This window comes from Homarus americanus, unplaced genomic scaffold (genome assembly GCF_018991925.1).
Source record: "Homarus americanus isolate GMGI-L3 unplaced genomic scaffold, GMGI_Hamer_2.0 scaffold39155, whole genome shotgun sequence".
In the NCBI taxonomy this organism is placed as follows: domain Eukaryota; kingdom Metazoa; phylum Arthropoda; class Malacostraca; order Decapoda; family Nephropidae; genus Homarus; species Homarus americanus.
This window is the reverse complement of record NW_024737042.1, coordinates 3260557-3287348: the sequence shown is the minus strand read 5'-3', so window position 1 is coordinate 3287348 and position 26792 is coordinate 3260557. Positions and strand designations below refer to the sequence as shown.

Sequence of the window (26792 nt, the reverse complement as noted above, 5' to 3'; positions counted from 1 at the left end):
ACGTCCCCCTACCCACCTCTCGACCTCCTCGTTCTACCGACGCACACACCGCCACACTAAAAGGTTTGTCCCTTAATACTGTCAATGCCTGTGTGCCTCCCTCCACCCCGGGTCCCCAGCCGTCACCAACACACCTTCCTCCTGACCAATGTCCCTCCTCCTCCAGTGAGTTAGGGACCTGCCACGCCTTGCCATAAACAGATGTATTGTATCGGGAATTCCCCCCTCCCCCCTACACACTCATCCTGTCACTATATGTAACTTGTCGGCATAACTCATGGCCCTTCAGGCACTTTACGCCCTTAAATGCATGAGTCACGAAGACAAGCATAAACTCCTCACGGTTTCCTGTTGGGCGCTGTAAACGAGTTTGCGTTTCGCCTTGCGCAGGATGCAAGGGGGTGCTCAATAAACTAGCCCCCTCGCTGGGCAAATCTGAATCTGAAGTTCCAGTTATTAAGGTGAATGCTAGTACAGTACTGCAATTGGCATTTCCACGTATGCACAATTAAGTTGAGACATACAGATATACACAAGCTAAGACATACAGGTGAACACAATTAAAACATACACGTGTACACAAATTAACACACACAGGTGTACATAGGTTAAAACATACTCGTGTACACAAATAAACATATACACAAGTAAATACATACACGCGTGTACACGAGTTACGATTATATTATTATTATTATTATTAATCTAGGGCTCTTAGATGATGGGTGGGCGGTGTGCCTGAGGGGCCATTGGTGGTGTTGGCAAGTTAGGTGTAGAGAAGGGAGAATAAAATTTTACCATGACACAAACATTCACCCCAAGGAGCTGATCTCTTCTCTCTAAGGTCAAAAGGTTATACCAGGTTAAAGAGATGTTTGGTGAAGAAGCTGTACTGAGTGTGGGTTGGTACGTGAGTCTAGTGTGGGTTAGGTTAGTTGGGTTAGCGTTAGACTTAGAGAAGATAGTCTACTAACCACTTGGGTACGGTATGCCCTCTGCGCTGAATAAAATATTAAAAGTGGCCTCCCAGTAGTGAAGGGGTTAATCTTTCAAGTGAAATAAGCCGGTGGAGCTTCTAGAAACTTAACCCACCGTCACTGTGTCTCACTCTCAGGTGATGATCCACCGTGTTGGTCACCTCCATCCCTCGTGTTTTATCGAGCTTGTAAGAAAACACAACTTCCCTCAGCTCATCATTAATGCACCACCAGGCCTGTGTGGTCCTCCTCGGCTTAACAGTGATGGGAGTTTCACCAAAGGTAAAGATAATATTCATATTTCAGGAAGATTAGCTACCCCCAACTTATTTCAACTGATAATTAAACACCCCGACGAGATTAGGTTAGGTTAAACTTAGGTTAAGTTAGGTTAGGTTTGTACTATTCCATGTACTTTTCTTGTACTCAAGTAAAATACTCTAAAAATATACTTTACTTTTACTTATGTAAAATAAAGAAGATAATGTTTACTTTTACTTTATTACGTGTCTTGTATAAGACTGTGGTTATATTTGAAAAATAAATGTAGAAAAGATTTCTGGTTGCCATAGTGGTCGCTTTTTATTTATACCACCTGATCAATCAGAGCGTAACTACTCTTAAGTAAACCAATCCCAAGCGGTGAGGTATCCTGATGTGCGGAGCAGAAACACGCAGCAGCTATTTTCAATCTAGTGGTGACACCATAAGATTCATCCCGCTGTGACCCTGTCCACCTTGGAAAATCAACTGTGGCCTTATTTGGAAGAGTTATTTTCAGTCAAGTTCTGTACTACCCATAATCTGTACTAATTTGCATGATTTAAAAGGCTTCCCATTCATCTATCAAGGCAAACACCCCGTTGCCCGCCTCATGCATGCGAGTGGTGTAGTTCCGCTGGGCTCTTGTTCACGCCACGATGAGCGTATCATATAGGTGATTCTTTTAATAAAACGGAAGATTTCGCCGAATGTTTGTACTATCAATACTGTTGACTTTTGCCTACTAATTAAGTACTGTATATAATAGCAACTTGTACTTTTACTCAAGTATTCATCCATGAAGGAGTACTTTTACTTGAGTAACTACTTTAAACAGTACTTTTTCTCAAGTAAATATATAGCGAGGTGTGACATGAAGGAGGACACGATGGCTGGCTGTTCAGGTCACGTTTGTGTTAATAGTAAACAGCCCTGACACACACGTCCACTGATCACCAAACTCGTGTGTGGCCGAGGTTCAATAAGTGTTTTTTTTAATATATTGAAGAAAGTATTGGGATCACCTGATGATTACCACCCCGAGCTTTATGTCACCTGATAATTAAACGTCATAACGCTATCTGGGGAGAGGAGGTTCGATTAGGGCAGGGATTTGGTTGGGTTAGATTACTATAGAATAGATTAGGTTAGGTAAGACCAAGTTAAGTTAGCGTTAGGGTGGTAAATCTTCGGGTGATTTGACAGCCTTCACAGCTGGGCTAAATTTACTGTGGTAGATGTCGCCGTGGCACTAACTGCGTCATGGGGGTCGTGTCGTACTGCGCTCTATATCAGCACACGACACCCACGCCCGACACATACAGTACACTGAACATGTGACTGAACATGTGTGTGTGTGTATGGAGTGGGGTAAGGGGTGTAAAGAGGGGGGTGTTTGTCTAAAGCTAACATAACCTTACCCAACTTAACCTAACCTATCCTAATCTCATCACATAACCTGACATAACCTCTTACTTGATACACGACCTGCATCTCCGTGGGTTATACTCAAAGGTAATCCTCTGCCTCACCCACCGTTTTCACTATAATGATCATCCTATAATCAGAGTGAGTAATCAGAGTGAGTAATCAGAGTGAGTAATTAAGGACAGTGAGAGATATCACGGAGTTATTCGAATTAATCACATTTAGATTAGCTCCCCCAGTCTAACCTACCCAACATGACCTAACCAAATCAAATACGAATCTATTCCATCATAACCAAACACTAACCTTACCAAACGCTAATCTAATCTAACGTAGACTATTCTAACCAAACCTAATCACCAAGTAGCGTTAGGGTGTTTTAATCATCAGGTGAAGTAAACTGAGAATGAGGCTAATCTTCAGGTAATCAACACACATATGAGGTGAGGCGAGGCATGGCAAGGTGAGGTGAGGCGAGGCATGGCAAGGTGAGGTGGGACTATAAGGAAAAAGATATTCTCATACCTCACACGCCTCACGGGCCGACTCACCTGTCCTTAATTACCCCCACCACACCACACGCCCCTTACCTCAACCTACTGTGTGTTCTACGTCGTTCTTATAAGCTCTGTATATGGTGACAATCCGGATCACCTGAATATTAGCCACCCCAAGTTATTTCACCTTGAGATTAACCAGCCTACCTCGATCTACCCCAACACGAAGTTAACCATCCTAACAAATACGATAAACAAACCGAACCTAACCTAAAGATAATTACCCTAATGCTAATCTAACCTAACTTGACCATACACTGACCCTACCTAGTCTAACCCAACCAAACTAACCAACTTGTTCCTAACCTAATCCCCAGGGCGTTTAACCATCACAGAATGTTCCTTTGTTAATTATTCCGTACAATAACTGTTACAAATCTAGAGAGAGAAGCTAAGTACTGGTCATGTGGTGCGTTGTGTTGTGGTAAGGATCCCGTGGCGCGTGAAGGTCTAGCGCAATCAAAAGAATTCTCAGTCACTCAAGGCAGAAATAACCTCGACAGTATGCCATATGACGACAGTGGGATAAGCCTGATTAACTTTTAAAAGATCAACAAAAAAAAACTCTCTCTCTCTCTCTCTCTCTCTCTCTCTCTCTCTCTCTCTCTCTCTCCATGATGACAATATAAAAATTTCGCCCTTCAAATGTGAACAAAGTCGGCCAAGATATAAATAAAAACCCAAAAGTTGCATATCCCCGTTTGACACACACACGCACACACACACACACACACCTTCCAATTATTTTTGAAAATTTGTTGAGCATTCCACAATATGACCACCAAGGAACACTACCTCTCCATCCCCACACACACAACACACCATAAGGCTGCACTATTAGGGAATGGGGGACAATTCCATTACTCTCCACCCAACGTCACTCCTACACTAACGAACAAACTACACGACACCTTTAGCGTGTGTGTGTGTGCATGGATGTATGAAGACACCTGTGTACATGCTAGACACTTGTACCTCTGAATATCAAGTATGTATACGTCAGATGTAGTTCCTGTGTTGTGTTGAAGGTGATGGTGTCCTGAGCGGGTACAGATCACTTCAATAGATAACACGGCTCGACTAATCCGGTGTGTGACGGCGAGGGATAAACATTAAATCTTGCAAACCAACATTAAAGTACAGTATAAATAAGTAAGTACTGTACATCAGGTGTTCTCGGTGACCACAACCCAACAACTAGGGATGATGGGAGCTTGTTTAGAAGCTCTTCAACTCAGAGGTTTGAACAACGTCCAAATAAGTGTGGTGACCTATCTAAAACCTAACCTATCGCTAACATAACATGACCTATCTTATCGCTAACTTAACCTAACATAACCTAAGCCAGTGGTTCCCAACCTTTTTTGGCTGCGACTAAATTTCCCAACAATACGGTGTCGTGACCCTCAGGAATATAATATATTATATAGCTTGAATGTTGAGCAAAAATTTGTTTGACTATAATAAGAACTATATATTTTTTAAATTGTCTGAAGGCCCCTCGCGAATTTTTTTTTTTTGGGGGGGGGGGCACCCACCTACATCCTTGTGTAAGGTGAAGCGCAGAAGCGTTTACAGCGGCAAACAGGGAAGCATGCTAAGTTCATGCTTGCCTTTATGTCTCATGAGTTAAGGGCGTAGAAGCCTGAAGAGTCAGTGGTTTATGTCATCAAGTTATTGGAAGCTCCAACAACTTGTCCCTGAATACGAATTCGCAACTTACGACTTACACCAGGTACCTACTTTACTGCTAGGTGAACAGGGACTAATGGGGGCTAGGAAGTAAGTCCAAACAACTTCCACCGGCCCGGGAATCGAACCCGTGACATCTCGTTTGCGAGGCAAGAACGGTACCGCTTCTTCCACCGGTCCCGCCCCTCGCGATCCTACTGAGGACACCCCGCGACCCTGATTTAGGTCGCGACCTGAGGTTGGGAACCGCTGACCTAAGCTAACATACCCAAACCTGCTCCTGTCTGAGAAAACTAGAAGAGGTAACTCCTTCAACACACAATTATTACATCATAAACTGATCAAAATCATTATGCCTGTGGTCCATAGTTTAGGTGTACATTAGGTGTGTACAGTCCATGGCATAGGTGTACACCAGGTGAACACAACCCTTGGTGAAGGTGTACACCAGGTGAACACAACCCTTGGTGAAGGTGTACACCAGGTGTGTACAACCCTTGGTGAAGGTGTACATCAGGTGTGTACAACCCTTGGTGAAGGTGTACATCAGGTGTGTACAACCCTTGGTGAAGGTGTACATCAGGTGTGTACAACCCTCGGTGAAGGTGTACATCAGGTGTCTTCAGTCCCTGACGCGTATGTACAAGTGTGTTACTAAAAATATACTAATTATTGTATTAAATCATAGAGTTAAGTTTCTGCGCAATAGTCAGGGCATCTCGGTGTGTTGTAGGGAGAGAGACAGAGAGACTACCCACACTTCCCACATCTGGTACCATAAAAATATCAACACTTACCAAAACAACAACAAAGTCATCGTTGTTGCATCACTACTTCAACAAACAACTTGACTTCATGAGATTTATCCACACGTGATCTTACAGTATGTGCTCTAACCAACGCTAATCAACACACACGGGTGCACCCCCCCCCCCTCCTCCTAGTTATAAACAGCATCAGTATTCCTATTAAGATTGTGGCCAGGTAACGACTAAACCTGGCCACACCTTGAATGGACCACACCACCACCATCAACAAACACCTTTAGAAAATAAGGAGGGATGAGGTGTTGTCATGTGAGATTCAACACACGGGGGGTGGTGGGGGGGGGGGGATGCTTCAGGTTATAAACACCGAGATTAAACTAATTAACAAAAGCTTAGATCCTACTGGTAAGTTTTGTTCTCGCTTGGTGTACCATATTTGCTATACTAATTACTGTATACATCTAAAGAGTATTAAACATTTAGCGCATGTTTCATCTACACCTTAATTGTTACTAGCCGAGGAGAGAGAAAGAAGACCTACAGTGTGTGTGTCTGTCACTAGGAAACACAAGCAGAATGCCAGGGTATCGGTGTCACAGAGAGAGGTATAGTGTCACAGCCTCGAACCCTGCATAGTGTATCATCATATAAGCCCTTCGTCCAGCCAACCAGCTTGGAGGAGGCTTAATGACCTCATTGCGGCGTGGACGTCACATTACCATCAACCCACAGCAGTTACCACACAACCTTGCATAACTATACAACTCGTGTAACAATATAAGACACCTCCAACTGAACACCAGAGGACTCGTTAGATACTGTACGTGTTGTTATATTTGAAGAAAGAAAATCCAAGCACTCGAAAAAAAAAGGCGAATGGAGAAAAATTCCAAAAATATTCATAATAATCTTGATGAAAATTAATATCTAAATGTATCATTAACTATGGCGTATTTGAGTGACTATTTTTCAGTGCGCTAATTTGGTAAGGAACGTGTAACCCTGAGGCAGAGAGAGAGAGAGAGAGAGAGCTACAACAAATCACCCTCCTAACATTACCTGCCTCTAAACATACCTGTACAAGAACACGGTAGCACCAAACTGTATCACCACCCTTTCATAGTGTTTTAGTAACCTTCAAAATATTCTGAAGACACAGTTCAAACTCACTGTAAACACATACCGATACACCCCCCCCCTCGTCTCCCATTGTGTGACAGTATATGGAAGTCGCCCAAATTTGTGTCCACGTCATTAAGTACGAGTAATATCCACACAGGTAAAACTCACAGTCTTAAGTTTAAACATATTATCAAGGATCACCTCACGATTAGCTACCCCCCTAACACTACTTGAGGGAGGTTAGGTTAGATTTGGTTAGGTTAGGTTATCGTTTGGGTGGTTTATCTTAATGGTGAATGTAAGCTGGAGGGGCTAATCTTCAGGTGATCCTTCTTCAACTCAACGGCAGACTCCTGTACTGAAGTTCAACGCAGTGTCATGAAACCCACAAGGTCGCCTCAAACTATTTGACACAATGTACGAAATATTTGAAAAAATAACAGATTACATAATTTGGGAGAATTTCAGCAACGTGTTATGTATATTGACACGCTGCCGAGTGCCTTAAAAGATAACTCATGTATGTAAGTCTGTATTACCATTCTTCCAAGTATGTTGTTACTGTAATGTACTTAACAGAACCTGAAAAATATGTAAGTCCACATATTTCATAATCCTGAAATCACACTAAACTGAAGGCAAAAACAAGAGCAATGTAAATGTTGACAATAAAACACTGTCCCTTTTAGGAGACTCGAATAAAACGAGATCATGTTTTTCTGTGAGTTATCTTTTCCTACAGTGGGATTTCATCATAATTATCAGCGTTAACAGTTGCATCAGGCATCAACTACGAGATCTAGGATTATAATTTACTCAGATTATTCTTTACATTATAGTGTTCCTTCATTATGGTGTACTGTATTGTACTGTAACTCATCATGAATCTCAACATTCACCAGCTATTATTAAACAACTACAAACAAATTCAACGCGTTGATGCCAGATATTACCAAGTGGAGTGAGAAACTTGGCGGCAGCTGAACCTGTCAATTAATTTTGATGTCTATTTAGTTACCACTTCGTCAACCATATTCGTAATAAAAAATCCTTTTATTATGAGACAAATATAGTCAGGATAAGCAAGACGAAGCATTTAAACTAATAACCAAATATTTACACCGTATATCTTGGCAGTTACTCCACCAAAGCTGCTCAAGGAACAACCTATCCAAATCATGTGGACATTAGCACCCCCATATTAATTCACCTGATGATTAAACACCATATCTTAACCTAACCTAACCCCCTCAGGTAGTATTTAGGCGATTAATCAACTTTTTAAATAAACTTGAGTGGGAGAGGATAATCTTCAATTGCCCTGCCAATCCTATAGTACTGTAATAGTAAGTAGGGAGTTTAGATTGTGGGGAAGAGGGAAATACTCACACCTTCTCTTCCCTGTTAGAGCTGTACTAACATCACCTCTCACGACATTTAAAGGTAAAGAACAGAAAAAAATAAATGGGCAGTAGTGTTGAGTAGGAACTAGATGACCCTCCCCTTGAGAGAGAGAGAGAGACTTCCGCAACCTGGGGCTGGTACCGGGCCCGACCTTCATCATCACATGACGCCCCAAACCTTAGTGTAAACTGCTGCTCTCATCACACACACAAACCTGGCGTTGATGCTCCTCCCCCCGCTCTTATTCGCTCACACAATCCTTGCCCCTCCTCCTTCACCCCTCGCATTGCTTGGCTACATGACACTCTACAATGCTGTACACACCTGAAGCATACTAAAAACATTAATGACTCTCATTCCACCCCCCCCCCCACACAGCTCACCACCACTCCACCCACAACTGGTCACCATACCCCACACAGCTGGCCACCACTCCATCCACAACTGGTCACCATACCCCACACAGCTGGCCACCACTCCACAAACAGCTGGCCCTCACTCCACACTGGGCATAAACAAAGAACGGTGAAGGAATGACGTAACAGGAAACGTGAAGAGACACAGGATGACCTAACTGATTTAACTACTGTATAATATTTTCATATCAGTCCTCCGAGGCGCGAGTGTGTGTGTGTGTGTGTGTTTCGCATATAAAATACTCACATCCAGGACCAACAAGAGCATAAATCTCAACACATACTGTAATAATAAATATCATCCGTCAAACAACATGTAATTTGTTCTCGTGTACAATAATAATACTGGTGCGTGTGTTTCGAGTGTAATCAATCATTAAAACTACGTGAAGCTGTCGAAAAGTTTGCATCGTAAATGGCTTTGTCGACTATCCTTGGTTAAACTGCCTTACTATTTACCATTGCACTCTAGGTACACTGGAAACTGTAACACCTCCAGTCTATATACACCGTGTACCTGCACTGTCTATACAAATGAACTCTTACCTTGGACGGTCTACATACATGCCAAACAATTGTAAACTTGTATGATGATTTTACAGATTAAATATAATATTACTATCATTATTATTATCGCCGACAACAAGGCACCGATAGTGGTAACAGCTGCACCGCACCCTTAAGACCAACGACGTCCATAGTATGCACCTCTATCAATAAAGACAGTTCGGGTGCCACGATGTAAGTGACGTCACCACCGCCTACAACATCGTCAGTCAATATCACCTCAAGGAACTAGACCACCGCTCCTAGACACAAACAAATCCAAGGGTATAGACACACGTTTACAAATTAGGTTCACACTGCTATTACGACATAACATGACCTTGCCCACACGCACACGATCCTGATCACTCACGGGACCTTGATCACACTCAAATGACCTTGACCACATTCAAACACGCCTCTAGGTCCGAGAGTATCATAATAAGGGGTGACCTCGATGATGGTCCGTCCCACATATTGTACTCACAACAGATTGAGCGGGGCAAGTCAGAATCCTGGGCTTAACGACACAATATTCGTGTTTGTACCACACCTTCCAACACCACCGCCGGGTAATAGAATTTCAAGTTTTTCATCCAATTATCTAATCATATTAAAAATAAACATAACTAAAACCACTCTCTCATACACACACTTTTCCTGAACTTGACTGTTACTAGTTTGGGGACAATTTTGGTCTCCTTTTGCTCAATATTTGATGCTTAATGCAATGGAGATATCCCTTTTTTGTGGAAACGGTAAAAAAACGTGTTTTTTCACTTCCCAGTTAACCTAACCTAACCTTAACTAATCTAACCAATCACAACCTAACAAACAATTCTGCGTGTTGTCGCAGTGAAGTCACAGAGTGGCTGGTGCAGACTGCAGAGAATGATCGAGAGTTCAGAGGGGCTGGGACGATACTATAATAGGTCAAAACTCGACTAGTGACGAGCGTGGATCCTGTCTTCCTCCGAGTCCTGTCTCTGTAGGGTGTGTCAACTTCCGTGGGTGAACACGTGCTCCCCTGGTTACTGCTAAGTCTATGTTATACTACTGGTCTGGATGCTTTGGTCTGTTAGATAAACATTATGATACCATCTCCAGTCGTTAACTTTCCCAGCTGAAAAAAAAAATGATTTCCATAACAATATCGCTTTCAGGTATTAACCATTTCCACAATTTCGGTTTCAGGTTCTTTAATATTTGTCGCAGTAACGTAAAAAAAAAGCATTTTTTACTTATCGATTCTTAATTCGGAAATTGTAAAAACACAATTCTTTAGCGTTTCCACAAAAAAAGACCATCTCCCTTGTTTTAAGCATCAAATATTGACCAAAATTGTCCACCAAACTAGCAACAGTCAAGTTTGAAATAATAGCCCATTTCCTTGTTAGATATAACTTTCTGAAGGGAAGGAAGCCGGTGTATTGTTTAATCACCTTTTACCAACGTCAACGAGTGCGGCAGCCCAGTTGACAGAGAGCTCACTCCTGACCTAAGCATTCCTGGTTCGCGTTTGGGGGCACTCCAGTCCTCCAGATGTCACGAGTCTCAAATGATGACGGACGAGTGTAGTGTCGGCCAAACTGCCTCCTCGTGTACTGAAGAAAGACTTTGTTTGGACTCTACAGGAAATAACCGACTGGTGGCTTCAACGGCTATTCTTGGTCGAATTGCTTTACCATTTACTATTACTATATACCTATACTGTCTAGGCTACATTGGAAATTGTATACCTGCACGGTCTACAGTATTGTACACTGTATGCCTTCATTGTCTACACTCTACAGATAAACCACGCCAACTTTAAACTTGTATGACGATTTTAATTAGCCATTATTATCAGTATTATTGTTATAAGATGACAGTGTGATGAGTTTGCTTACTTGATCCAATATTACCCATACAAAGAGTTCTCGCTGTTACATAATGTACTGTATCATAATATTTTGAGTCGAGTGAGTCAATCAGCTACAGGACTTACGACGTCAGACTGGAGGTGAGGAAGTACAGACGAGGACACACACACACACACACACATCAGCCGTTTGTTTACACTTCAAGCAGGGTTAGGATGGGTGTTATGGCCAGGCACGATCGTCTTCATGATCTACCACTAACTAAATTTGAAGCGTCTTGTTATTGACCAAAACACATTTAATATGGTATTTTTTTGTACATTTATAATTGGAAACTCAAACGCAATATTCCAATAAATTACTATTTGAATATTTACGAATAACTTTTGCCAAATATGTATTAACTGCACTTGTGAACTAATCGACCTCTGTAAATACTATCTTGGGGATAAGACCTTACGACTTACACTCAAGGGAATAGTGGTGAGCCTTCGACTGCACAAGATAAACAACAACGTCCACTTCAAAGGCATAATAATCGGTAACCCAAAAAAGTGAGTTTCAGTTTTGGATAGATTAAACCAGGTGGCTTTTTAATATGAAAATTTCCCTAGATTCTAATAATAATTTATGTTACACGCCCAGTCGATCTTGTGTCCTGTAACTAGGAAAAATTTACATAAAATTTTACTGGACGCACGAGCACCAGTGTATAGTACTGTACTGTACAATACATTAAGATTCGTGTTACACTTTCTGTGTTTCTACCAATCGTCCAAATATGGAGGGCAGATACCATCGTTTCAATACCGAGGTTAAAACTTGGCACACTTGAGCGAAACAAGACATTATGCTTTATGTTTTAACTTATTCCACCTGATGCTGTTTGTCCATTAACACTACAACGTTATAACCGCGTATTTTAATTGGTGTATAACAAACTTGCCATAAAAGTTATTAAGACTTGTATTTTACGTTTAATACACATTACCAGCGACAAAATCGAGTGTGAATATTCAACTACTGTACAGTACTTGTATTTCCCCAGATTCCATTTTTCTAAGTTTATTATTTATTTCGGGGTATTTTGGTTGACTATGATAACTAATCACAAATCTTATAAAAAATCGAATTTTGGTCATTCTGAGACCGTTTCAGAATAACCAGAGGTCGATTTTTTATTTATAAGATTTGTAACTACCTGTATACAGTACTGTACTTAGTTAACACAGTCAACCAAAATCCTAGGAGTAAAAGACCCACATTCTCCTGAGTAGTTTACGGAGGTTCTCATGCATCAACAAGTCAACTTTTATGTAGTTACACAAGTGGCTACGAGCCCGGTCTCAGCTCTCGGTTTATTTGTGTTAGACCCGTGTTTTATACATAGCCTGTGTACAAAATAAACCTAACACAAGCTTATTGTAATGTGTACAGTATTAGGTTCGTTTAGTTAGGTCAGGTTTACTTTGGTTAAAGATCAAGAAAGGTCACCAAAACATTTTTTTTGGCTCACACGTACTATTAGAACCTGACCGGTGTGGAAATCTTCCCGCTAGTCGCCGTTGACCTACTATAAGCACAGAGTTTTATTTTGTTCAATACTGAATAAAGTTCAATCATAAAGCCAGCACACTCAAACAAGCATCCACAAGTACTAACCAAACTTTATGAAATTTTTACAGTTGAAATGGATCACCAGCCCCCAGTGACCTACTTATGATTATATTAGCACCTAAGGTCAAGGTCAAAGGTTAACCCGCGGGCAGAGCACCAAAGGTCAACGGTTAACCCGAGGGCAGTACACGGCATTCTACTATCCTTGGAGGGACCTACTTTTACTTTTACTTTTATCCTCTTCGCCACTGATCGGCTTGTTAGCCGCTTGGGCGATCGGTCACGACTCTTTTCCTTTATATTCTTCACCAAAAGGTCGGCTCGCTAGCCGCCCGGGCGATCGGTCACGTCTCTGTCACGCACTGTTGGCAAATACTGGGCATGCACCGGCTCCTGAATGTACCTGAACCCGCTCCAGTGTTGGTCAAGTCTTCTCTTGAAAGAGCTCACACTCGGTGCCGTCACAACACTTTCTGGTAGATTGTTCCAAGAGTTTACAACCCTCACTCCGAAAAAGTTTGCCCTCACGGTTTTCCGGACTTGCGGCTTCTTCAATCTTGAGCTGTGACCCCTTGTGGGGCGAGCGTCCGCCAGCTCCAAGTAAGGACACTCAACTGAGTAGTGCCCCCTGAGATGCTTATAAACCTCAACTAGGTCCCCCCTTGCCCGTCTGTAGTATAAGCTAGGCAAGTTCAGGCGCTCCAATCTCGCAGGGTAGCTGAGATGCCGAAGTGCAGGCACCAGCTTGGTGGCCCTCCTTTGAACATTTTCAACCAACTGACAGTCCCTAGCATATCTCGGGGACCAGATGGGGTGACAGTACTCCAGATGGGGAAGCACTTCACTCCTGAAGATCGTCACGAGGGACGGACCGTCTAGATATCTGAACGACCTTCTTATAAGACCCAATAATTTATTTGCCTGATTTACCTTCTTCTCACAATGGCCCGAGAACTTCAGCTCATTGTCAACATACACACCTAGGTCCTTCTCACACACAGTCTCAACTAGTACATTTTCTTCATCCCGTTGGGACATATGGTACGCCTCCTTACCGTTGGTACGCCCCAGGTGCATCCTCTTACACTTCGTGACATTGAATCTCAGCAGCCATTCCTTCGACCATTCCTGGAGCCCACAGAGGTCCTTCTGCAGCTCTTCACAGTCCGCTTGGTTCTTAATTTCCCGAAATAACTTGGCGTCATCGGCAAACATTTGTATGGAGGAGTGTACAACGTCAGGCATATCATTTATGAAACAAACAAACAACAGCGGGCCCAATACACTACCCTGCGGTACCCCACTTGTTACAGGTACAGATGACGATTTCGTGCCATTAATCACCACACATTGCTTGCGGTCATGTAGAAAGTCTTCTATCCACGCTAGGACATTTCCCCGAATTCCGTACCCTTCCAGTTTGATTTTCAGCCTTTCGTGGGGTACACTGTCGAAAGCCTTGGCAAAATCTAGGTAAATATTGTCGATATTACCACCCCGTTCTAGAATATGGGTCCAAATATCCAATACCTTGAGCAATTGTGTCAAGCAAGAGCGCCCCGGCATAAAACCGTGTTGGCAATCTTTTACAAGGTTGTTTCGTAGTAGATGTTCCATCGCTGCATCTCTGATAATACTCTCAAGTACTTTACATATTATGCTGGTCAGGCTCACCGGTCTATAGTTGTTCGTGGAGTGCCTATCGCCCTTCTTGAAGATAGGACTCACATAAGCCACTTTCCATTCACTGGGGACCATTTGTTCATCCAGGCATTTACAAAACAGAATCTTCAGGGGCTCTGCAAGCTCGTTGCACAGCTCCCTTAGCACTCTAGGATGCACCATGTCAGGTCCAGGACTCTTATGGACCTTTAGCCTGGACAGTTTATTTCTAATACCCTCTTCTGTGAACACAATGTGGGTCAGTGCTGTGTCGAACCGTCTGTCCTCAAACGCAGGAAGGTTAGTTGCATCCTCTCTTGTGAACACTGAGGAAAAGAAGCTGTTCAATGCCTCAGCTTTATCCTGGTCAGAATCTGCGTAACTACCATCTTCAAGCCTCAGGTCTGATACTCCTACTCGCGTTTTCAATTTCGACTTTGCATAGCGGTAAAACGCCTTTGGGTTTGACTTGACCTCGCGTGCAACCAGCCTTTGGAACTCCTTTTCAGCCCTCCTACACTCTATCTTTGCTTGGTTTCTGGCTCTTGCATACATCCTCCTGTCTTGCTCATCGTTTGACCCAACCCACGTCTTGAATTTCTGGGTTTTCTTCTTAATTTTGTCGACCGCCGCATGGTTCATGTGTAGGGATCCCCTCGTATTCCTAGAAGCACTGGGTTTGGTCTTGGGTATATATTTATCGATCAAATGGGTCATTTTACTAGTTATGATATTCAGCGTAGTGTCTGCGTTCTTGTACCTTAATAAGTCAGGCCAGTTGATACCCCTCATCTCTTCCCTCATCCCATTGTAATTTCCCTTGTAATATTTGCACCTTGGCCTGGCCTTATCTTGAACTAGGTAACAGTTAAATCTGAATGACAACACTGTATGGTGACTGGTGCCAACTGGGGCAAGGTGTTCCAGTTTGGCCACCATACCCTCCTCGTTTGTTATGATGAGGTCAAGTGGCTTGGGTGTTTGTTCCCCTCTGTAATGTGTCGGGTCTCTCACATGTTGGAACAGAAAATTATCTCTCAGAGTTTCTACAAAAAGAGTAGCAGGATTATTCAAGTCATTCGGGGTTGACTCGTTTCTCCAGTCGATGTCGCCATAGTTAAAGTCCCCCATGATAAGGAGGTGGCTGGGGTTGAGCATCGCCGCATTGTTTATTAAGGTTCTTAAGTTCCTTTGATTTAGTGGGCCACAGTTCGGGGATCTGTAGATACACCCGACGATAAGTAAGTCCCCTCCCTTTAATTTAATTTTACACCACTTGGACTCTTCAAAGACATCCTCTCCCTGTACCCTCGCCTGGCTGGCTCTAAGGTCTTGCCTAGCGTAGATAACCACACCCCTCCTGCAGGATTCTTGAGTTAGGTTCGTAAATGAGTCATATCCAGCAATACTGAACTCACATTCCTCTGGGTCGATTCTCCTGTTCTTGTACAACAGTTCTACAACTCCTACAATATCTGGTTGGTGTACTCTTAGTAGTGTTTCAAACTCCTCCCTCTTATCAAGGAACGTGTCGGTATTAGTGTACATGACATTCAAGCCAGAATTTGTTCTCGGTAACGTCTCTGCTCTTAGTAATAAACCCGCTCCACCCACATTCTCAGAAGCTGCAGCATTTGCTAAGTACACTGTATTTTGCAGGGTGTGGTTAAAAATTTCATTGTTTACACGGCGCTCGTTCCCTCCTGTCCGGTAGGCTGAGCTGGTGCCGCCTCCCGGGTGGGGGGTTGAGTGGGTGGAGGGTGCACTGCTGCCCCCTGGCCCTGTGTCGGCACACTTGTTTCCACTACCCTCCCCCTGAGTATAACCCATGTGCACCTGTCCCCGTTCCTTCTCGACTCCTCCCTCCTCTGCTTCAAGTCCAGCAGGAGCTTCTTGTGCTGTTCCCTCTGCATTACCGTGCGGTCTGGGTGAATAAATACATCTCGAAATGCCTCGCTCCTTGCTAAGTTTTTTGCCTGCCGGATAACTTGCCATTTTTCCTCCTCACTCCCTAATGTGATCCTGAGGGGGCGAGGCTTAGCCCCCTGCTTTTGTCCCAGTCTCCTCACATCCTGAGGGGTTGCTGGAATCTTCAGAACCTCTGTGCAAATATTTTGAAACAGCACCTTGTCGTGTGTTTCCTTACTCACAGTTCCCTCTGCCTGGCTCTCTGGGACTCCAAAAACTATTACATTGTTCCTGCGCTGGAGCCGTTCCTGGTGTTCCTCCTCTCCCCTAACAGTAGGTCCGTTAATTTTCATTTCTTCGACACACTTTTTCAGAGTCCCAATCTGCTGTAGAACCTGTACTGATTCTGCATTACTCTCCGCCCCCCCCACCCGTGGCCCTCCTAATACGTCCGCATAGCTCCTCTTAGCAACCACCTCCATTCTATTAGCTACTTCCTCAGTCTTAGCAAGGATCTCTTTCTCAACTTGCTCCAGTTTGTCAACCAGCAGGGCTCCTGCTTCATCTATTTTCGTCCCTAGAGAACTCGTTCCCTTATGGATTGCAATCGCTTCATTCACCTTGACTATGCAGCCAGGGCAATACCAGCAACAGCCATCAAGCTTTACGGCAGTTAGTAACTTCCTAGACGTTGCATTAGTTAGGCCTGCATCCTCCATATCCGACGTCTCCCTGCAGTAATCACATACCAAACTCATGGTTGTTGTTGTTGTGGGGGGGGTGTAGACTGTGTATAGATCTACACCTATTTCAAAGAAAATAAAGAGAGAAAAAAGTACTTAGCTACTCTCTGTTGCCTATGGAGTTGTCGTCTGCGACTGCGTACCCTGTATCTCCCTGTGAATGGTGTATTGTAGGCACAGTTTCAGTCCTTGAGCAAGCACACAATCAACATAAAATAAAATTTAAAGTCTCTGTGGCACCTATGACACGACTTGGTTTCAGCTGGCACGGTGCCTTTCCAGCTTGCTTGCTAGTGAGCGCTCACTTTAAGTTATTTACAACTTCAGCGGTCACTGATGACACTATGAACTATCACTGTGTACACTGTATCTCCCTGTGAGTGGTGTATTATAAACACAGATTCAGTCCTTGAGCAAGCACACAAACAAAATAAAATTTAAAGTCTCTGTGGCACCTATGACACGAATAGGCTGGCAGTTGTCCTTACCAGCTCGATTGCCACTATGTATTCACTTTAAGTTATTATAGTCTCTTCTGCATTCACTGATGACAACTATGAACTGATTTAACTGAAGGCACAGTACTACACTCCCTGGTTGGCCTTTATCACAGCCGTGACCACAACACCCTAAAAAATAAAATAAAATAAAAGCTTTGTCATGTGGCAGTGATTGTGTGGTTATAGGCCTGTGACCCTGGCTGTACCTCCAACTCGGTGGAAATTGAGTTTTCAAAAATACAATCGTGTCTAGCATGAAAAGTCCGACATCGATTTACACTTTCACCTCACTAAGACGATCTTGACGAACTTATGTAATCACTGTCCAATTTCTGCCGCTCTACATCGAAGGCCCGGATGCCGAACACGCTTTGTTACAGAGACGCAACACGACCCTGCGCCTGGCCAGAGGCTACACTATTTGTAAACTTTGTGGTCAACCTGACTCTCACTTCATCTTCAACTGCCCTATGACTTCCTCCTACAGGTCCTCAGCTGTCACCTACAGCAAGCCCCTCCCTGACTAGATATCCATCCCCAGAGACATAATTAGGGACCTGCCACGCTTTACCATAAACAGATGAATTGTACAGGGAATTTCACCCTCCACACACTCATTATCCTGTCACTTTATTTAACTTGCTGACAAAACCCATAGCCCTTAAGGCATTTATGCACTTAATGCACGAGTCAAGAAGGTAAGCACGAACTATGCATGCTTCCCTGTTGGGCGCTGTGAATATTTTTGTGCTTCGCCTTGCAAAGCATTCAAGGGGATAAACTAACCCCCTCGTGGGGCAAATTGTAAAAAGAAAATTGTTGAAGGGACCAAGAAGGAGACACTAACACACGCACACAGATGAGAAAGATGGAGCAATAAGAAAGGATGATAATGCAGAAAAACAGAGCAAGAGAAAATACTGTACTTGTATAATACCAAAGAGAGAAAGTAAGAGAAACAGAGAAGGAAGAAAGAAATACCTGTTTAAGAGGTAGGAAAGAAAATGAGAGACAGGGGAGGAAGAGAAGTAATTGCAAGAAAGAAAAGAAGAGAAAAAAGGATAATGAAAGACAACAAAAACAGAAAGAGTAGATAAATAAGAGAATGACTGAGATGAGAATACGAGATTATAAAATTACAGTACTGTATAGAAAAAAAAGGAGAAAGGAGAGAAAAGAAAAAAAAGGTCAAAGAGTGTAGAGAGAAAGAGTATGAAGACATGTAGAAGAGAAAATGAGAGGAGAAAGAAAAACAGATGATGACTAAAAGTAACATGCAAAAGAAAGAGGAAGATAAGCGAGAATGATAAAGGAGTGACAACAGAAAAAATAGAGGGAGATGAGAGACAAACAAACGAGAGAAAAAAGTACAATGCATGTGAAATGTGTAAGTGCAGATCCCCTAACTAATCCTGGAGGGGAGGGGGGGATGAAATTCACCCTTACATACACAGTATACAGTACAGTGTTACTAGATGTCTACACAACATGGAAGCCCTGCTGTGCACGTGACCACGATGGTCAACCATTTAAAATAAGTTAAATGCAAGCCAAGGCAAAATGTGCTAAAATGTATAGGTAAATGTGGTTGGATCACCTGAAGGATTAATTCACACCAGTTTATTTCACCTGATGATTTAACACCCTAAAGCTACCGGGAGGGAGGGAGGGGGGGGGGTGCTAGGTTAGCATTAGGTTGGTTAATCTTAAAATGAAAAGAGCAGGGGGGGCTAATCTTAATGTGACTCCAGTGGACTGCTTGTGATGTGCTGCTGTAATATTGTACTGATGCTCAGAGAAGCAAATGCCTGTAAAGTTTCTTGACTTTTAAGACCATTACAGTACGTCTAGTCTAGTGTTTGGGTAGTCTAGTCATATGTTCACATGGACAAAATGTGTACAAAATGGAGGACTGATTCCGAATACCTTTATCAGATAGATGCAAGAGCCAGGAAACTAAAAAAAATAACCCTGAGTAACTTACAAAGGGGTGTCATGTCTGAGAGATCAGCCTCCAACTGTTTCAATTAAGTTCATATATAAATCCTTTTGGCTAGATTAATCTCCATTTTCTTACTCACTGCACCATCAACTTCGTCATTGACATAGGAGGTGCTTGTAAGCTGTAACTTCACAGTCACTACTCAACTTATGAACACCTGTATAGCACTTAATTACCGTAGATCTGTATATTGTATGAGGGAATCCAACCCAATCTCATTTTCTCTTATTTTGCAGGTGACCACTGTACCATCTCCAGGGAGGAATACAGTAATATAACCGTTAGCCAGAATCTTCAATCCCCGAAACTCCCCAATAGGGCATCTGGAATTTTTTAATCATTCTGAGAAATTCAGAAAAAATCTCTCCATTCCAGGTATCTGATTGAATTTCTGAGTATTGCATCAAGCACATTTCCAGAAAATTCAAGAAAATCTCTCCAATCTGGGCATTCAAATGAATTTCTGAGAGAGTGCATCATATTTCTGACATTGGGATGCGTGCCGGGCATTTGGGTGGGTATGCCCAGAGAGCTCATGAGCTACGATTGCCCACTACTGTCATGTGACTGCATGGGATGCATATGATTGGCTGATGTATACTGCAGCCTACCTCCTCAAACTATTCATCAGGGCACTCTTGGTTCATTGTCTGATGCCATTGTACAAGCTTGTTTGCTTGCTCACTACTGTACAAGTACATAATCAGCCAAGAATGCTGTTAAAGCCGTGTTAAGACAAAATTGATTACAGTTATGTATACTGTACTGTAATGTACAGTATCAACACCTGCTACAGGAGATGGTACAGGACAATGGCAGACTATCCTGTATTATCATATCACCATCTGGTCTGCCTGCAACAAAAGTTTAAGACAACAGCATGTGCTGATGTACAGTACACTACCCTACTGTATATGTTACTAAGTGGGTCATTCATGTTCTAATCAGATGATATCAGTGAAGATTTTTGTGGATATGCAGAACAGTTGAAAGAGTTTGAGGCCACAGCTTTCTTGCTACTTATTAGTAAATTTAGTATTTTTTCCTTGTTGCCCTTCCATATTATACAGTATATTATATTCAATAAAACAAACAGTGAAAATGGCAAAGAAAACATTACATTATTAAATTTGCCATGATCAAACACATTTAATGAAAACAATCACCAATTTATGTAATGAATATTTAAATAATGATATGGAATTGTATTTCCTCTCATGAACCATCATTTCTTTATTCTACAACACTGTTGCTATGGGTGAGATCTTTTATGCAACTAAACATACTGACCTAATCTGGCCATTGAAAGAATGCCTAGTAATTTTAAAACAAATGTAAATGACATTATGTCTGTCTTTCAGAAACAAACCTATGAGTGATTTTACAGCAATTATGAAAACTATTACAGTATCACAGTCAATACTTTATTCGTATTAAAATACAAAACTCAACCAAACCAAGGATTCTATTTTGTAGGATGGCTCACTCCAATGGGCAAATGTGTTCGCCCCCCAAATGTGGTGCCACCAAGCGGCTGCTAGGTATAAAATAGTTGGCAGGCAAGGATTAAAGGGAGAGAGACACACATTTTGGCAAATTAATTTTTGTTATTGTCTGTACATTGGGATGCTATACATTGCTCCAACAGCACTAAAAAGACCAGAAACCTGTCTTTCTTCCAATTTCCAAAGGATTCAGAGAGGCGAGTCGTAAAGCTACTTCTTTCAATGTTGACTGTTCAATGATTTTTATGAGTTCTTTCTTTAGTTAATGCATTAAATATTGATCATGACCCATTCACTTTTCAGAATTGCAAGTTAACATCAAAATATCAATAGGATATATAAAATGAGCTGGAAACTATAGTATTGTATTGTCGAAAATATAAGGTTGGAACTCTTTAAGTTTTGGGTCAATATTCTTGGAGGACTGCCCACGACGTTTTTTGGATGAAATTGTATATTTCCTGTATATTTAGGTGTGTTTTGAATGGATTTCACCTTTAATTCTTGGGCAAATTCATAAAACCTTAACAATCAAACCTAACATAACCTAAGAAGCTGATTTCACTCAGTTTTTCAAACATTACAAACATTGAATCACTGAAGATTAAAGAAAAGAGAGGCAAAGGGGGTGGGGGTTATAGCCTCACAGCTGCTCTCAAGAAAGCAAGTTAAACTCAGAAAAGAAGCCCCCAAAAACATCCAGGAATAAAATCAATTATTTTTTTGTTTTGTTTTTAAATAAAAAAAAAATATCCCAAGTACTGTACTAAATTGTAGGTAGTAAAAAAAATAATGTTAACCAAGTTTTGGCTGCTACAGCTACAGGTATTCCTCCTATACAGTACAAGCGTTCGGTCGTTCGCTCTACGAATATTTGCTTATACAGTACAAATATTTCATCTTACTCCTCTTCCTTACTACAGTACACAAAAGCTATGGTCCCTTAAGCAGGCAAATAATTATATTTTTCTGCCAAATAATTAATGTTTTGCTTTGAGAAATTATTCCTAGATATCTAAAGATAGATGTCAATAACCTACTGACTATTGCAGAATAAATTGTTTTTATTGAATACATGTAATCTCGTGTTAGAGCACAATATCATGTAAGGCACAATGGGCTTAGGATAATGCGTTTTATACTCAGCAGCCACGTGGTGATGCCACTGCTGCAGGAGGATAAAAAATTTAACACTGAGTGGGTCATCCTCCTAGATTAAAGAATACTTGACCAAACTCAACCTAATATTACCAAACTTGATTAAAATATATTTCAAGATTCTGAAGTTAAGTTATATTTGACTGATCCATTCTACACATTTTAAAACATTATTTTACGATTTTTACTACTGTACTGGTACAGTATATGGAAAATCCATAGTTTAAGACAGTTAAATAAAAATTAAATTTTATGAGTAGAACAATAATTCTGGTACTGTACCATATAGACAAAGCATATGTAAGTAAGCAAATGAAGTGTGAAATGACAACTCAATTACAGTGGTCCCTCGGTTAACGAGCGCCTTGGTTAACGAGATTTCGGTTAACGAGTTACCTTCCATAAGATTCTTAACTTCGGTTAACGAGCAATTCCTCGATTAACGAGTTTCTTACGAGCCAACCTGAACATGATTTCGCTTGCATTTGGCGGTCCACCAGCTGTAGTATTAGTCCGCCAATACAGTAATCGGTTCTAGGGCTTAAATTCCTTACCATTTTAGCAAATATCAAGAAGTTTATACTATTCAATAATTTTAAAAGTTTAATATTAAATTTTTTACTCATTTTAACAATTATTGAACATAATTGAAGGTAATGAAACTAGTTTTATGCGTGCCATCCAGCCTCTCAACACACCATACAGGCGTCAGTCTTTGTGTCTTTTCAGTGGAGGTAACATCTTGCTTGAGACTCTCAACTAAATGCTTTTTTTCTGTTTTTGCAAGCAAATTATTGGTCATTTTGAAATTTATTTTACATATTGACAATATATAATGCAGTGCAGTGTTGATTTAAAGAAAATAATCTTGAATTGCACCAAGAGAACTAAAATTTTATGGGTGAAATGGCACCATGGGGTGACTTCTCTTCCACCCCAATGCCTTCTCTTCTCCCTTCTCCACCCCCATTCTAATTCCCATCATCATCATCCAGGAGCCTTCTACATACACACCTCAAAGTCAGTGTACTTTTCTACCTTTTTTGTTGAATTTAGGCAATTTTCGGTGAGCTGGAACCAATTACCCAAAAACCCATTGAAACAATGGTTTCGGTTAACAAGTTTTTCGGTTAACGAGCAACCTTCTAGAACGGATTGTGCTCGTTAACCGAGGGACCACTGTATAACCCAAGCAAATGTAAGGTGCTGCAAGTCAGTCAGAGGTCACATGAGGGAAAACAACACTCAAATTTGTTTGTCAACATACTGGACACTGATTCTGGAGAATAGCTTACTTTGGAACTGTTCAGTATGAAAAGGATATTGGAGTGTTTACGGATTCTACACTATCAACTGACATATTGTTAAGAAGATACCAGTACTGTATATATAGAGCAAACAATGTTAGGAGTATGAGCAGATGTAGCTACCTAATTTTACTCGGATGAAGAGTCTCTCCTACTACAATATATATTAGCTATATAAGGCATTAGTGCACTCCTATGTATATTCCCAAAAGCTCTTTTTGGCATCCCAAAATGTCAAAAGTGAGCAGTAAGACAGCCATCATCACAAAATAGACTATACGGAAAAAAAACCCTACAAAGCTCAACCTTTCTACCACATCCTACAGGATGTAAAAGGGTAATAAGATTTAGATGACCAAAATACACTAATTAATCATATGCATAAATCTTTTCAAATTGTCTCTTACGACGACCAAAAAATTGTGCTTGTCATGTTGTCTCCCTTGAGGTTAGGTTAGGCCTCTCAAGAATCACTCAATTCTCTGCCTTCACAAAACACAGTGATGGAATTTATTCATACTATAAGCTTCAGCCTCTAAAATATTAAGTGGTCACCATGACTCGGATGTCTGTGACCTGTCACAAGCTACATATTGATGTTATAAGATGCCAACCACTGAAACTGCAGGACAAGTGTAGGCTGAACACCAGGAAGTAGTTTTACATAGATGCATAGAGACGTGTAATTATTTACCAGAGGATACCCTCAGTGTTCTGTCAGTATTCACATTTGAAAAATAATTGGAAACACATTAGAATCATCTTCACTTGATGAGGGACTAAAAAGCAAGAGGTGACTGCTGGGTCCAAAAGTCTACATAAGTAAACTGAATACTAATAAGTGCAGGTATTTACTGTTTAGTATTTCGAGCAGTGAAAAACTTCCCTTAACAGATATTAACTCTTAGAGTGGCAATGAAATATTTTGGAAGAAATTCTGGGATCCTTGAAGATTAGACATCCCAGCTTATTTCAGACGAAGATTTACCTCCCTAATACTGTACTATACTAACATAACCCCAACGGTATGTGGCTTCTGGGCCCTCTACAGTTTGCCAAGCTGACAAAATCTACAATAAAACTCTAGAATCTTTGATTTTACCATGAACGAACCATTGAGTCATATACACTCATGTTCAACAATCCTCAGTGGTTCATTCCTGTTAAAATTAGGTCTAGTCCAATGATGGTTTGGTCAATTTGCAGAAAAGCCATAAGTTTGGAAGTTACAGCATAAAGTTCCAGTTCAGTTATATATTTTTGTTTTTTAGTTCCAACACTGGATCCAACTAGTACAGTACTGTACACCCAAACAAATTTTCCATAAAAAACGGCGGTGGAAATTTTACCGTGACCGACTAAGTTCCTGCTAACTCTATTTTACCATGAGTGCGCTCTGATTGGCTAATCGCCCAATACCGGCGAACAACGCAAGAACGACATGTGACCATGACCCTGGCGGCATTTGGCATTCATTTTGCCATGAGTCGATCATTGTGTAGCTATAAACATACTTAACCAGAAGTTGTTCGATTTTGTTCATTGTTTACACAAAAGAGGCGACATATACTAGAACCCAACAGCAACTGACCTAACCAACCAAACAAACCTACCTAACCTTACCTAACTTCCTAGCTGGGGGCAGACCCCCCGTCATATTAAACAGAAAATAGCCACTCAGAGCGCACTCATGGTAAAATAGCGTTAACAGGAACTTAATCGGTCACTACACTACATTAAAAAAAAATGCTGTACAATATTACCAATGTGAAAATATACAGGTTCCAGGTGTGTATTTCAAGTTGTTTGTGGTAAAACTCCCTAAAAGATTACAACTTGTATTTCCCATCCACACGAAAAATATTAATGGACATTTTTAACGCGAGCTTATCATTAATTAATGAACATGTTGGCATATCAGGCTGGGAGATTATGAAAGTTATCATTAATATATAACTATTGAAGAAGACATGAGGATCGTAAACGTTATACTGTACTTACTGCATGTTGGGCTGGGAAGTTAACAGCAGTCGTCAATATTAACTCTTAAAATTGTTATGAGAATAGGAGCCAAAGCCATTAAACGATTTTTACCAAAGTAAGTTAATAATACTCACTGTGTAGGCCTGGTTAGTTATGTGTAGGCCTGGTGAGTTATGTGTAGGCCTGGTGAGTTATGTGTAGGCCTGGTGAGTTATGTGTAGGCCTGGTGAGTTATGTGTAGGCCTGGTGAGTTATGTGTAGGCCTGGTGAGTTATGGTGTGAGGCCTGGTTAGGGTGTATGTGAGGTGTAGGCCTGGTGAGTTATGTGTAGGCCTGGTGAGTTATGTGTAGGCCTGGTGAGTTATGTGCAGGCCTGGTGATGTGTAGGCCTGGTGAGTTATGTGGTTAGTTATGTGTGGCCTGGTGAGTTATGTGTAGGCCCTGGTGTAGTGTAGGCCTGGTGAGCCAGGAGTTAGTGTTATGTGTGGCCTGGTGAGTTTGTGTAGGCCTGGTGAGTTATGTGTAGGCCCTGGTGTAGGCCTGGTGAGTGTAGGCCTGTGTAATGTGGTTGGTGTATGTGTAGGCCTGGTGAGTTGTGTAGGCCTATGTGTATGTGTGTGTAGGCCTGGTGAGTTATGTGTAGGCCCAGGTGAGTTATGTGTAGGCCTGGTGAGTTATGTGTAGGCCTGGTGAGTTATGTGTAGGCCTGGTAGGCCTGGTGAGTTATGTGTAGGCCTGGTGAGTTATGTGTAGGCCAGGTGAGTTATGTGTAGGCCTGGTGAGTTATGTGTAGGCCTGGTGAGTTATGTGTAGGCCTGGTGAGTTATGTGTAGGCCTGGTGAGTTATCATAAGGTCAATAAAGTGTTTAACTGGCAGGTTAACATAATAAGACGTAAGGGGACAGTGAAGAGAGAGAGTACTGACTGCAGGGTGGCGTGGGTCTGGTGGGCTGGTAGCAGGTGGTTCTGGACACAGGATCGGGAATGTTGTTGTTTAATCGTGGTTGTGGCAGCGTGCATTTGAATGAATTCAGGGTCACAGCTGATGGAGCGGTCGATCACAGCTCCCCCCGCAGGTAAGGATGGTAAAGGCTGTCTCCCTCCTCCAGCAGCACCAGGAGACTCCATCATCTCCTCCTCGTCTCCTCTACACCAGGTCTCACCAGGTCTCTCAACCCTTTAAATTTCAGTTCATGTTAGCATTTTGACAGCATGATTCTTCCCCAGCTTAAATTCACGATATAATTGTCAGACAGACGTCAACTGCCCACCAAGATAACAAGTTTAATAGTTACTACTTTAACTGTGTTGTGGAGACCTCTAAGTGGCAGATACTCCACCATATTTTCATTAACTACCTTATTTAACTGACTAC

The 26792-nt window shown here is 41.7% G+C and overlaps 1 protein-coding gene across 1 annotated transcript in view; it reads right to left on the bottom strand.

Annotated features, from left to right (window-relative positions):
• LOC121872590 (protein Aster-B-like) overlaps positions 1-26726 on the bottom strand; it is a 175322-nt gene extending 148596 nt beyond the window's left edge. The window contains exon 1 of the mRNA XM_042375426.1: positions 26343-26726. Coding sequence (XP_042231360.1) covers positions 26343-26548 — 206 coding nt within the window. The 5' untranslated portion in view covers positions 26549-26726. The remainder of the gene's footprint in view (positions 1-26342) is intronic.
• Positions 26727-26792: the final 66 nt, after the last annotated feature.